This window comes from Ipomoea triloba, chromosome 7, assembly GCF_003576645.1.
Source record: "Ipomoea triloba cultivar NCNSP0323 chromosome 7, ASM357664v1".
Lineage (NCBI taxonomy): Eukaryota > Viridiplantae > Streptophyta > Magnoliopsida > Solanales > Convolvulaceae > Ipomoea > Ipomoea triloba.
Genome location: NC_044922.1, coordinates 28,724,920 through 28,739,834, shown reverse-complemented (window position 1 = coordinate 28,739,834; position 14,915 = coordinate 28,724,920). Strand labels below are relative to the sequence as shown.

The following is a 14,915-nucleotide window of genomic DNA, read 5'->3' as shown; positions in this document are numbered from 1 at the left end:
AAAAAAAAAAAAAAAAAAAAAAAAAAGTTTTTTAAGCTCACTTACTTTGTGGGCCACCAAGAGGTTGCTAGTGATAATGGGTTGCTCTGGCATCAATTTGCAACAGAAAAACAATGAACAATTTTAAAATGAAAGGAAAGTTAAAAATATTAGTGGAATTTGATCTGATTTGTGCATAAATGCATATGATACATTGGTGCACATAGGGCCCATTAAAGACCCAATCCATTAATTAAATGGGTAATAAATTTATTTAGGATATATTTCATGGGGAAGAGATTCAAATCTATGCCTAATGCCAGGAGAGGGATTTAATTTACCTCAAATCTAAACCCCAAACTCTTATAAATGGGTAATGGATAGATCTACTCAAAACCAACCAACTCAACCTAGCCTTTACATAATTCATAAAGTGGAGGGGCAGTAGATAAATTAGACTTAGCATAAACGGAGAGTCAGCTAGTGGAGTATTGCATAAAGACACATTTGTGGTAGGCATATACAAACAAAGTTATAAACATATAGAGAAAATCTGATTTGTTATTTGCAAAGAATGTTGCACAAAGAATATCATGAAAAAGAAACAAAGAGTGCTGAAATGAGCATCGGTGGCATATGAGAGAAGCGTATAGTAGGATCTATGAAAGCAAACCATTGAAGTATCCACACCAACTAAATTACTTTATATTTATTGATGGGCCAAATACTTGGAAATATTTTTTGTGATGGGCAGCACATGTGATTAATTTCATTATTTTATATTTATCCTCAACACAAACTAAACTAAAATATTTTTAGGGGTAAATGAGATGAGCTGAACAGGTGTAACAATTGATGCACTAATAGGAAAATACTATAAGAAGGCAGGCTATTTAACTGTCCACTCCAGATAGTCCTTTACCTGTAAACCACTTTTTATTGCCAGCTTATGAAGGTTGGAATTGCATACAATTTTTGAACGCTTTTTAGTCAACTGTCCTTCATCTAGGGCATTGTTCAAGAGAAATATATGCCTCCCAACTGCAAACTTAAGGAATGCATCACCAAGCACTTCAAGCCTTTCAAGGGAAAAGTGTTCAAGGCATTTCTCTGTTGTGAGTGCTTCAAGAACCTGGTCCAAATTCATACCTTGGTTTAGACAATGTTCAAAGATGGACCATATAACACTTGCCTCAGAAGTCACGTGGTGTTTTAGGAAAAAGTGAGCAACCATAAAGAGAGAAGAAGGTCTCACATGGTCCAAAGTGACTTCACCTCCCTCAGGGAAAGCAGCAGCTAGTTGCTTCCTCAATTCAATAGCAATAAGCAAACTTTCAAGGCGATGCATAAAGGATGGTAAAATGGATAATGAACTTCCAATATCTTTTGAGAAACCAATAATCTTTAGTTGACAGAGTTCTGGAGGCAGTTCAACAAAGTACTCCTCTTTTTCACGCATCTCTGCTCGAATTGATAAAATGAGATGTATTCAAGAAGACAACACAACTAAAAAGTAGTAAACGATCATGTACTTTTGTTAATTGCTGCACAAATGTTGTTGCATATTACACATATCTAAATAAGACAATGTTGTGCATCAAAGACAAGAACAAACTCTGATTTAGGGAATTAGGGCTGTTGATTGTTTCCAGGCAACTGTATCGATGATGTGGGTCAAGCAGACATGTAGTCTTATTTATTTAAAGACAATGCAGTACAAAAAAATTAAACTACAAAGACTAGTGACACACTTTGGCTTCTTAATAGCCATCACAGAATGGCTGCACCCACCGTCTACCAATAATGAGAAAATTGTACCCACTCCACATCCCATTGATGTGGTACCACCTTGATCCAACATTCACAGGCACAAGTATCACAGATTTACATAGGTCTAAGGAAAATGAACTTAAAGTAGTGATATCCAGAACTAAATTTCAAATTTAATACAAAATACAAACTAATATATAAAAAGAGGTCATACACTAACTTCTAATAGTATTTCCCCAATAACTGCATTCAGTCATAAATCATAATGTGTGGGTATTCACGGCTAAAATATAAGATGAAACCCTTAGAAAATTTCCCTTTTCTCATTTTTTAAATTTCCTTTTTAGGGTTCTTTAAAAAAAATTCCTTGCTGGGGTAGGTTATGACACTTAGAAATTGATTATACAGTATACACAATATGCAATCTTCACAACAAATTCAGTCTCTTTTTTTTTGTCAGCAAAATTAGAAAACACATACTTGCTTTACTGAAACAGATGCGCATAAGATGCCTTGTTGGAAAGAGCCATAGTTTTCTAATCTTATATAAATCAACACCTCAAAGGACAATAAAAAATTACCTGTGTTTCCCTTCTTTCTTAGTAAGTTGTCCGGACAGAAAAGTGGTTTTGCTTTTAGAAGCGGCTGTTCAGGGTATAAAAGATGAATGCCATACCTATTACATAGACGTCAATGATTATTATAAAAATTAAAACTGAATTTCACTAAGTGTAAACTGTAATTTTTTATACAATACACACAATATACAGAACTCAGCATCCCATCAGAGCTGCATTCACAAACAACCCTACTTGTAGACAGCACCCTATGGTGTGACAAGGTTTGGTTATGGTGAGTGGTAACAGTGCAAAAACCCTTTAATGTATATTAGAGTTATATCGAAGGGATATCTATGAAAGGATATTTACTAGCACAGTAGAAAGAGAAACAATGCCTTTTACTACCACTGTCATACACCAAGGTTCAAGTTTCTTTTCGGATTTAATATGGATGAATTTGCATGGCATATTGAATATGATGTTCTTTGTACTACGCTTTTCTTGTAACAGTCTTTGAATAAATAGCCACTCCAAAGGATAGTAGTACAACAACCGCAAAATGAATAGAAGATAACAGAGGTAGACCAACCCCAAAATGGATAGAAGTTATTGCAAAGATATGATGGCTCTATGATTCATAGTTGCTTTGAAGCTTATTAGACAAGAATGGAGGCATATAATCCATATGTGTCAACTAGATTGAGATTATGGTTTTGTTGAGCTGGCTATCTATTACTCCCATGGTAAATGTTATAGTATGAAATTTCATATCCAAGAATAATGGAGTGCTGAACCATTATTCTAATTTCTAAATCAAGTTTCATAACATAATGAGATATTGCATCATTGACAACTTACTGGTCAGCATAGTGTGTCACGTGATCTCTGGAATCTTTAAACAAGCTGTACCCATCTTTGTTCACAACAATATCAGCGATGAAGAAAAATGCTTCCTTTTCCTTGCACGGCATATACACCAAGCTGTTCACAACATCACTTCTACTTTTTGGACCATTAGCAAGTTGAAGCTGGATATGAAATTGAGAAATCCCATCATCCTTAACATCCTCTGGGGTCTTAAAAATTGGTGATGACAAACACCTTCTCACAAGTTTCCAGTCAACAAAAAAATTGTTATCTTTATGCAAATTTACAGGAAGCAACAGAAAAAATGTTGAACTTGAGTCCCTAGGACCCTTTCTTTCCAATGAAACAAATTCTGGAATTAACTCCTTCCGGTCAAGAATAGCCTTTAGGAACATCTGCTGGAACTGTTCTGCTAGTTTTATCTGGTTCAACATAAATCATTTTGTACAAGTTAGGCAGGATGTTGAATTTGCATCCCAAAAAGAGGATATAAAGCTACCAAACCTCATTGGCGTCAAACTTCACAACTCCATGGGGAAAAAGAACTGTCATTATAGATCTACCTCTAGCCAAGTGAATATCAAGTCTCATGCTCTCAGCATCTCTTGGAAGAGCTGCTTTGACAAACAAGCCAAACTTCTTATAATCCCTATCAACAGGATTAGGAGAAAACTTGATATAGTAGGAGTGAAGACAAACAGGACTTTCTGTTTCACTCCATGATTCTTTAAAGGCATCTGGAACAAGCATCTCATGGAGTTCTTTTCGTGAACCCTCATCTGCACACATTATACAACCAATAATCAGAACATGTACCACCCCAAGAAGGGAATCAAGTAGTAGAAATATCCTAATTCTCTTACCATCAGAATCTTCTGAATCAGAAAAATCTTGCATTGAGTCATCTCTATCATCTGGATCTATTAAAAGATAGTCAGAAAGAGCTCCAAGTTCATGCAAGGTCTTGCATGCTTTCAAGCAGGCATCCTTTCTAGCTGCTTCTATTGACGAGTGCGGTGAACTTTCAATTTGATGAATTGCAGCATTAGCAGGTAAAATTATCCGACAAATAGTTCCTTCAGTGTCATCAATATAATAGAACTGTGGCTTGGGGATAAAAAACCTGAAAAAGAAAAAACAAATGATAATGAATATAGTGAAAATCAGTGATTTTGGAAATCAAAAGGCAGTGTAGCAATTTTGACAAGATAAGACTTATTTAGAAAGAAAACAAAATTTTTCAAGATCATACTCATCATGTGGAAGCTTTGAACAATATCTGTGAAGTAATGAAATACTTGATGCAGAGCTGATAGTTGCTCCAGTTGCATCCACTTTGTATGTTTTTTCATTGAAATCGCTGAATGCCCCTGAAGATTTTCTGGTCAGAATTTCTTCATTCATCTGTGCTTCATCTCTTTTAAAATGATTGATTAACTGGAGCTCCCTCAGGTTGTCACTGTCAAAATTGTGAAAATCAGAGGTTCAGAATTTGTCTACAGAACACTATACTTAATGGTACATAAACCATAAACTTGGCAAACACCTGTTGACCATAAAAGCATATTCTGAAATCGGCATGCGGGCACGACCTCTTGACTGTATAAAACTGGCAACAGTTTCCGGAAGATCAAAACGTATTACCAAGCAGCATGTCTGAATATCTAAACCTTCCTCTCCAACCTTGGTTGCAACTAACAAATTGAGCTGGAAATATCAAAAGGGTATGGAATCAAATCAGCACATAATGGAGAGAGAGAGAGAGAGAGGGAACAAAAAGATGGAGATAAGGTTAGCATTGTTGAATCACCTATTTTTATCACTTGCATTCAACAGCTACTTTCAAGAACAAGCTAATATCATAACTTAACAGTTCCTTGTTGATTAATCTATATGTATGGAGTGAGGAAGCAAATAGGATGGGGTGAATGAAGAGAGAGAAAGAAAAATAGATTTAGTTTGAGAAGAAAGCAAGTAAAAAAGAAACAAAAAACAAATGTCTCATTCATTTTATCATTTACAAATAGAGCAAAGTCCACTTTTAGTCTTTAACTATTGTGACATTGCCACATTTAGTCCTATTCTTTTATGGTAAAATTAAAATAGTAGGAGTGTAGGACTAAATATGACAATGTTACAATAGTTGAGGACAAAAATAAAAATTTGCTCTTTACAAATAGGTCATTTTGTCTACTTAATTTTTGTGCGCTTGGCATTCCCAAAAGAACTATTAAAGCAAGATTTAAAAAAAAAAAACAAACAAACAAACTTGGGATTGGTGTAGACACATAGAGCCAAGTAGAGTTGCAGTTATGAGGCAATACCTCACCAGAGCGGAATTTGTCAAGAATGGTATTTGTATTCTTGCGTGACATACTCTTCAATCCTGAGTGGACCCCAGCAAGGAAACCACACTTCCATGAAGTTAAAAGCTTCAGATTCTGAAGTATACATGACAAAGATCTTGCAGTCACAATCCTATTGACAAAAATTATGCATTTCATGTCTGGTCGTACCCTAAAAAAGATAAAGGCAGGTACTTAGAAGAGCAGATGTAAATAATATATTTCATAAAGATAACTACTAAAAAATTAGAAAAATTGGACTAACAAGAGAAGAATGTGAATAGCTCTGAAGAAGTGTTGCTCCTAAATCATAGTAGGGTAAAAACTATAAAAGCTTGGGTTAGGGCACAAGGCTCTCATGTCATACGGGTGCAGGGAAGAAATAGCATGCAACCTTACTTTTCTTTTCAAAAAGGTTGCTTTCAAGGCTTGAACCCACATCTTAGAGTAAAGCTGTTCAGCCAGTAAATGGAACTGCTTTTCTTGATTGGGAACCACTCTATCTTAGAGGTGAACAAGAGAAATTGTATTCTTTTAATTCATACAGCAGTGTTATTCAAAGTGGCAGCATGCATCTCTTCTAGTAATTAAAGTATTAAACAAAAATAGAATGGCAGATTCATAATTGGAACCAAACTTCAACAGACACAAGGTCCAAGACTTTCAACTGAAAACCCTCAACTTCTGATAAAAACACTTCTCAAATTTTCACCTTTTAACACTAACAACAATACCATCAATTGGATGCCAATTACCTGCTTCCTACTAAAGTTTGACACTAAAGAAACCACACCACCAAACTAGCCCCTAACAATAGAAGTTTGTCTCCACCCACTGACTTTTGACTATGTAAATAATTCCCAATCCATGAAAAGTCAACGCACCTAAAGTTAGAAAGGATTTGAATCAGTAACAACAGCTTTTTGGAGAAAAATGGTTCTTCAAGAAGCTCCAAATCATTTGTAACCCCATCTGCAAGAAAGATAAATATAATTTGCAATGAACAGGCAGAAAGCTCATATGATGTAATAAGGTGCACCTCCCCTATCAAGAGGTGGCACTGTGGCAGTGTTCATAAAAAATGTTTACAGCATGCAAGATATTTCACTCAATATGAAATACAATGAGACAAAAAAGAAACTGAGAACTGTAAGACTCACAATAGCATACACATTTGGTCACTATAGCATTTAAGTATTTAACACATACCCCTGTTACAACCAGAAGCAAATATTGCAGCAGCTGGAATTAAATAATTATCACATAGAGAGTTGACACTGCCATTCCGTTCTGGCTCAAACAGTTCATAGCTCTCATAATTGTCGCCCTTTGAAAGGATACGGCTAGCCTTTAAAGAAAGCAGAAAAGAATGTCAGGTGTTAAAGCATCTATTCATCAATAGACTGGTAATGAAAATTATGAAAATAATCTAGTAAAGAAAAAAGTAGGGTTATAATTAGCTCATTACTAATGTCAGATTAAGAGAATCAAATAGCATTTCTCACATACCCACGTGTGATAAGTGTGGCTACAACTCCCACAAAGAAATATTTCATTAGTTCCATTTTTCCGTCATAATTTCTACCCTAAAAGAAGGGAGGGAAGGGGGGGAGGAGGAAAAGAGAATAAAAACAGTGGCTGGATCAGAGGCAATGAAATCAGTTCAATCATATTGAGAAAATCTTATAGCAGATTATTTAAAACATCCCTGAAGAGAAAATGCTGGCATACACTGACAATGGAATTAAGGTCCATTAAACTTTCAATTTTGCAAAAAGTAAATGGTATAGTTGATATAGAATGTAGTGTCTAGGACTCCAAGCTTCGGACTCGACTCGCTCAAGTCAGGACGGTTCAACTGAATCAAGTCAATCAACTGGTGGATTTATTCACAGACGGGTTCCATGAAATTATTAGAATTGATGTGGAGCAAACGCGACCCCATACCTTGAGTGAGGCAATTAACACTGCCCAGGGTTTTTCACGGAAATGTCACTTATTGGGCTTGTTGTCCTCTCCACCCAAGCAACCCAATACCACCAATCCACATGCTCTTACTCTAGCTCGTGTTTCACTCCCAATTCAACCTCCTCCAACAGATCCTAGGCCCAAATTTCAATTCCTAACCCACGAGCAAAAAGCTTAACGAATCGTGAAAGGCTTATATTAATCTTATGTATTTATATTAATTCCTTGTGACTTTGCTAAATACAGAAACCAGTTAAAATATACCTAAATTGCCTCCCACAGCGGAAGATGTTCTGATAATCATCATCACCAATTAAAATACTACTATACTGATTACGCTAATATAGCACTATCATCTAGCCCTAATATAAGTCATAGCATCTAATGGAACAATAATTAAGATACTCCCAAGAAAGTTCAAGCATCATTTATCAGTGTGAGAGTAGGAATTTCATACTAAGACAATCTAGGTCTTTGAGGCTATGATCACAACCAATTTACTCAAGTCCTATGAGGAAAGGATAGCAAATTGCCAAATACTCCTTTCCTTCTTCAACCCATTCCCAACCACCAAAAATGAAATAACAGGACGCGTGCATGAAATAAAGGATTTGAACCACAATGGAAGTATTTGCATTGTAAAAGGTTACAAAAGAAAAAGAAAGTGGGATAATACACCAATAAGAGAAGCATGACAAACCTGTAATGCCCCCCAAAGGCCTAGGTTTTCAAGACAGAAGATCAGATGAGAATGACACCTTTGAAGTGACTTTTTTGTGTTCCTAAGAATAGTCTGATCACCACTTTGCTTGTGCAAGTCTGTCACAAACTGTTGTAGCATATGAGCAACCAATGCAAGTTTATACACATTATACTAATTAAAAACATGTCACAGAATACCTGGTGCTTTAGCCTCTCAAGTTTATTAGAATAAATCATAACAGGACCATCTGTGGTTGATCTGTAATAGTAAACATTGACCTTTGGAGATGCCACAAATTGGTCTAGTTCATCTTTATCTTCAACTGAATAAACCTATATAGGAGACAAATCCAGACCATTAACGAAGTTATGTTTAATGCTTTATTTTATTTGGATTTGTGTTGCCACATAGCCGCATTGCTGAACCTAAATGCATGAAATTGATTCCTTAACTAGGAAACAATGATATTCCTCGAAGCAATACCATCAATAACTAAAATAAACCAACAAAACATTCATTGCAGCCTGTAAGCCCACCTTAGCACGTAGTACATTCTCAAGACCTTGAATTGAAGCACCTGAAAAAAGTATGAGACATTTAGTTACAAATGGTAAAAGAATCACAAGGATAAGCAGCGATAGCTTCTCAATGCCAAGAAACAGCCCACCTATGTGCAAAAGGCATACTTTAGGAAACATGAGAAACGTGTAACAAACAGAGCAAGAAATAAGGGAGAATATGCAAGCATGCATACTGTTCAAATATAGAATCTGTAGTCCAAGGTTTAGCCCATTACATACCTATATAAGCATGTATATCAGTGTTAGAAGGCATCCACCGCATTACATTACGATATAATCAATATATTCTTCCTTTTTTTCTAGTTTATACATATATATTAGCTTCCACCTCACTAATGGGTGGTGGTTATGCCACCTGCCAGCCTTCAATCCCTTGGTTTCAACATGGTATCAAAGCCCTAAACCCTACTATATAACAAAAGTTTTCAAATTTGACGTGAATTTGTGTTCAAATGCACTATTTTTCCAAAATGGAAAATAGAAAACACCTTTTATCTAATTTTCCACTTTATACTTCATTTGGAGAACAGTTAATACATTTATAATATACTTTGTTTTTCCATTTACAATGCCTATTTTGTAGCATCTTACATCATACATGAAAATCAAATTCACTAAATTGTAAATATCTCATGAAAGTTATTATTAAATGCTTTTTAATATGGACACAAAAAATATATTAAATAAAATATTCAATGTTTCATTTAAATGATCGTTTTGGAAAAAAGTGTTAATGAATGCGTTTTCTTTTTTTTTAATTGGAAAGTAAGGTTAAAAATAAATGTTGATGAACATTTTCATTTTTTAAAAAAAATTTCTGTTGGAATATGATAAGTGGGAAAATTGTAGAAAATGGAAAATAGAGAATAGAACTAAACTCACCCAGTTTTACATTTTCCATTTTCTATTTTTCCAGTAAATTCTCCCGTTACTAAACACACCCTTAATAGTCTAATGGGATCTAGATCTTAGAACATGCTGATAAGTATAAAACTAATGCATATTTCCAATAAATAAGTGTTAGAGGATTTAGGTGGCAGGTGAGAGAATCACTCTCAACCCTTAGAGATAGATGTTTGAATTATGTGGCTCAATTCATTCCTTAGCTTGTATAAATAGTTCTTTCTCCGTGTACATTGAACACACAGTAAATACAAGAACATATATATATAGTCTTCGAACCTATTCACTGTTTTACAATAAAATATATCATTGAATAACTGTAACAGGAATGTCACATCACCTTTCCCTAATTTGGGAGATGCAGTCATGCCAAATATTCGGGGCAGTTTTTCTGAATCAGAATTGTAAAAAATCTGTCCAAGATTATATTAAAAAATAAAAATAAAAATAAAAGGATCAATGAAGTACTCAATAGCAATCTTCTAAATATTATCACAATGTAATACCTTCATAATCTCAGCATACGGGTGATTGCTTTCAGTTTGTGCATAGTGACACTCATCAAATATAAGAAGTGCAATTTTTTCCATCCTGATAAAGCAGTGGGAAAGGTTTTGTAGCAGTATTTGAGGGGTCATAACAAGAACCTGCACAAAGAACGTGAAAAGGGGTGGATTAATATTTATAGACACTTAAATAGGAGAAGATTTTGTTTTATTTCAAGAACCAAAAATCTTCATCCCATTTGACAGGCCTAGGATCTGGAAGCACCCTTTATAATAGAAGGCTATGGCTCACAATAGAAAAATGGATTGTCTGTGCTGCAGAGTTGACACAGCTTACCAACAAAGGTTGTTGGTTTATATCTCAAACAAATATTATTCAAAAGATAATAAAATCTGTAAAGATAGAGTTAGACTAACCTCATAATGTTCTAATTCCTTCTCCCAGTCATGATGGTTTTTTAAATGCTTTAAGTTCCCACAATATGTTGCAACTTTAAAATCAACTGATTCTTCAATGACTTTGGCTTGCTTTCAAATTAAAGGGCAAAGCAAAGAACTTAGAGATTATGATAATAATATTAGAAAACTACAAATCAAAGAACCTTCTGCATGAGCATCTACTCCAAAACTAATCCTTTATAAGCTTCTACCATAAAATAAAGGATCAAATTTAGTAGAAAATAATAATGAAATAAAAATAGCATGTGCCATGTTATGAGAAAATGTGACTGGCAACTTATCAAGGATGGCTCACAAATACGCATCAGGTCCCTAGGGCATAACTTATATGTTGGAACCCTCTAGTTTTCCCCCACTCACTTGACAGACTGACACAGTTATGTAAGACCCCGAACCTAATTAATATATTTTAATCTGAATTGAAACTAGCCTAGAACAATCCATTAAACATGCCAAAGCAACAAGCTAAATATTAATTGCTTTCAGACAATTTTCCATGTAAACTATGATCTTAGTTTGTTTTGTGCCAGACTGCCAGCTCAGCAAAGTATGCTACTATGCTCCCACTTGAAGACTGAAGGTCAATCCCTGTCTAAGAATTTCAGGGTCCATCAGAGAAACTAATAGTTAAGGTATCTGGAAACATTGAGATTATAAATGCATAAATAGGGATTTTAAGTATTCAAAGGACATAAGCTAAGAAAAATAGAAGACAAGAAGGAAACCTGCTCAACCAAAGCCACTGTTGGAGCAAGGAAGACACATACATTCTTCTTGGGTTTCCTTATCAAGTGGCCCATCTCATGCATAAGCAAAACAGCAATATGCGTTTTCCCACAACCTGTTCCTAAATATACAATAACGTTCTCTTCCAAAGCTTTCTCACAAAGATTGATCTGATACCTGTTAAGATTCAATACATCATATTACCTTGTGTATAGTTTATGGAGAAGACGATAAGCATCAATAAAATAATTGCATCAAATATTTAATTACTTGAGGTCTTATCCAAAAGGTTGTCACTTATAAACTAAAATTATGCCACTAGTTCACAATTCAGTTTGACAAAAAGATGACATATTACAAGAATTAATGTAAGAAGGTCAACTGTTGAAAGGATTTCCCCCAGGCCCCAGCTCCAAGCAGAAGATATGATAGATCGTTTTCTGGCTAAATATCTTACAGTGAAATCAAGGACATTAAAGGACAAGGAGGGTCAGCCAACACCACTGGAAATTTGTAAATGTTCTATATATGCTCTTAAATTATAAGTCATTATAATATACAAAAGAGATAAATTGACCCCATTAATCCATTTCCAAATAATTTAGTCAACTATTAATCCATTTTCAAAATATAGATAAATTGAATTTAATTTTCTTCTTCAGTTAGATGTTATATCATAAGATTATGGTAAGAAAATTAGTGGTGGGCATTGAAACACACGACAGCAATAAATGATGCTGTAGACATTTTGGTGTTTTTGTTTGAAAGGGATCTGAGAAAAGTATCTCTCATCAGAAAATTAAGAAGCTAATCACTAATGTATATACATACAAGGAACCAAGATCTATTGACTCAAGTTTTTGACCCATGTTAAGCTTTCTAAATGTACATATGCTTTAAAAGGTTTGTACGCCTGAGTTGGCAAGCTAATGCACTCTCCTAACAAGTAGTGAACCAGTTGAGATTGGGATTGTTTAGAAGGGGGAATGGTGGCAGATTAAGTGGCTTCTTTGTTTAAAATGATTTTGGTGCACAAATTTATTCAGAAACTTACAATAACCAAAAATGGAAAAAGGAAATCTGTTTCTATAACCATTGTTAAGGAAGGGAGATTGATTTTCAAAAAAAAAAAAAGGAAGGGAGATTTAGGCAATATTACCTCCGTTTAGCCAGAAATAGGTTGTGCGTTCATAAATTGGCTTGTTGAGTGAAAATTTGGAAAAATTTTCCTCATGTCGAAAAATTCAGTAGCAAAACACAGGCATAGAAGTATAGTAGTATGTATGTAATGTACTTGTTCCCACACTCAGGCAGACCAGGTTGGAGCACTTCCCTAACAACTTCCCCAACGGAACCACAAATCCATATTTCTCAACAGTTCAAAAATAACTAGAAATGAAGTTCACAATTGCAAAGAACTTTCGCAACATTGACCGCGGGAATGCAGCCTTAGATACATTCAGATATAGAGATATATGTATCCGCAGAAAGTTCATCAATCATATAACAATCAAAATTCAAGTTCTCTTGATAACCTGATCGACCGATCGCGGAACGTCCGAACCAGTTGGTAAAGCTCAACGCATACATAAAATTTTAACAACAAAGCAAACACATTACAGCAAAATGAAAGTACAGAGCTAAAATAAAAATTCCATACTTCCTGGCAATTCTCCTCGGGTCCTTCACAGGTTTGGACTCCTCTACGGGGGCCTCTTCGTCGTCCCCCAGAGAGAGCCCCGAAAGTTCGTCAATGATCAGTGGAGTTAGACGGGATGTGGAACCTTTAGGTGGTTCTGATGCAGTGCCATTGCTCAGGTCGCCGACGTCCATGGTGGCGGGGACGGCGGTGATCGGCTGCTGTCGTCAATGAGAATTTTGACCTTAGATTGACTCAGACTGGAATCTTCTCGTGTCCTTGATGCCTTCTCTACCTAAGATTTCGTAATTGTGTAAGGGTATTGATAGATTCATTCAACATTTCAACCTATCATGCAAACCAGAGAACTACGGAGTAGGACTTTGTCATTAGTTAAACGCTTGCTCATTTTATTCACATTAATGCATAATTACTTTTAAAAAGTGATTTTACTTTTTTCTTTTTTATCTTTTTACCTAAAGATGGTCATGATACGAAAAATATATGAGTCATATTCTGGTCCTCGTCCTGGATTTAGGGGATATATTCTTTGCAAATATGATTGATATATTAATATGATACGGAAAATATATGAGTCATATTCTGGTCCTCGCCCTGAATTTAGGAGATATATTCTTTGCAATATTTGATTGATATATTAATATGATACGAAAAATATATGAGTCATATTCTGGTCCTCGCCTTGAATTTAGGGGATATATTCTTTGCAATATTTGATTGATATATTAATATGATATGGAAAATATATGAGTCATATTCTGGTCCTCGCCCTGGATTTAGGGGATATATTCTTTGTAATATTTGATTGATATGTTAATATGCCTAGAATGTGTATGGCCCATGGATCAAATGCCCAATAGCAAAGCTCAACCAAGCGGAGAATCAGTTGTTATGCCACAGAGCAAGGTGGATGCAATCGTTATATCGTGCACCCACTGTGGACTCTGGTCCAAAACAACGTCATTTCGATGTTAATGGACACGGACGCAAATGACTCCGACTAATTCATTATCTATAATACATATAATTATTGTCTAGAATACACAGAACGGTTGCCTATAATACATATAACGTTTGCCTATAATACACATAATATATTGACACAGAATACACATAACTCATCCTCCTAACATTCGAAATTTCGAATGCACAAACGCATCACAACCTGTGTTAATAACATGAATACACATAATATTGACACAAAATACACAGAACTCATCCTCCTAAACATCCGAGTGCACAAACACATCACAACATGTGTTACTAACATGAATACACGGAACGGTTGCTTAGAATACACAGAATGGTTGCCTATAATACACAGAACGATTACCTATAATACATAAAACTCATCTCCTAACATTTTGGTAAGAGGTGCACAATGCATTATGCACTCTGGTCCACGATATAAATTGTCAGGTAAACGCAGGTCCATGTTCACAATTTTAAAAATTTATGTTCACAATTTTAGAACTCTAAATTCACAATTACATAACTTTATATTCGGAGTTTCATAACTTTATATTTAACAGTATAATACAATTTTGGATCTATATAACAAAATTGTAAATATAGAGTTAAAAAATTATGAATATTAAGTAATGTAATTTTGTATACTGAGATCTAAAATTGTGAATATAGAATTCTAAAATTGTGAACATAGACCCGGATTCTCCTTGCAATGTGAACCCAGCTCCATAGCATAATTTGCCGGGGGAATAAAAGATCGAATGTCAAGGCTTGAGCAATGGGCAAAGGACCCCTAGGCCAGCAGCCACTTACAACTCCTAAGTCCGTCTTCGAGCCTGGACTAGCGGGGACTTGACTTGGTTAAGATCTTTGGCTTATATATATATATATATATATATATATATATATATATATATAT

At 35.0% G+C, this 14,915-nt stretch overlaps 1 protein-coding gene across 3 annotated transcripts in view; it reads right to left on the bottom strand.

Annotated features, from left to right (window-relative positions):
* Window positions 1-13,373, bottom strand: part of LOC116025219 (dicer-like protein 4) — an 18,841-nt gene extending 5,468 nt beyond the window's left edge. Inside the window, exons 1-19 of one of the 3 annotated variants that reach the window (XM_031266362.1) lie at window positions 13,028-13,373; window positions 11,367-11,544; window positions 10,600-10,710; window positions 10,183-10,323; window positions 10,017-10,089; window positions 8,729-8,769; window positions 8,390-8,524; window positions 8,190-8,318; window positions 6,731-6,869; window positions 6,406-6,493; window positions 5,501-5,693; window positions 4,723-4,883; window positions 4,429-4,635; window positions 4,040-4,299; window positions 3,681-3,955; window positions 3,168-3,598; window positions 2,331-2,425; window positions 1,235-1,440; window positions 902-1,111 (exon numbers count right to left, since the gene is read on the bottom strand). In XM_031266362.1, the coding sequence (XP_031122222.1) occupies window positions 902-1,111; window positions 1,235-1,440; window positions 2,331-2,425; window positions 3,168-3,598; window positions 3,681-3,955; window positions 4,040-4,299; window positions 4,429-4,635; window positions 4,723-4,883; window positions 5,501-5,693; window positions 6,406-6,493; window positions 6,731-6,869; window positions 8,190-8,318; window positions 8,390-8,524; window positions 8,729-8,769; window positions 10,017-10,089; window positions 10,183-10,323; window positions 10,600-10,710; window positions 11,367-11,544; window positions 13,028-13,200 (3,246 nt within the window). In that variant the 5' untranslated portion in view covers window positions 13,201-13,373. Of the gene's footprint in view, window positions 1-901; window positions 1,112-1,234; window positions 1,441-2,330; window positions 2,426-3,167; window positions 3,599-3,680; window positions 3,956-4,039; window positions 4,300-4,428; window positions 4,636-4,722; window positions 4,884-5,500; window positions 5,694-6,405; window positions 6,494-6,730; window positions 6,870-8,189; window positions 8,319-8,389; window positions 8,525-8,728; window positions 8,770-10,016; window positions 10,090-10,182; window positions 10,324-10,599; window positions 10,711-11,366; window positions 11,545-13,027 lie in introns of those variants that run through there. The other 2 variants (XM_031266363.1, XM_031266364.1) reach the window with 2 other exon arrangements.
* Window positions 13,374-14,915: the final 1,542 nt, after the last annotated feature.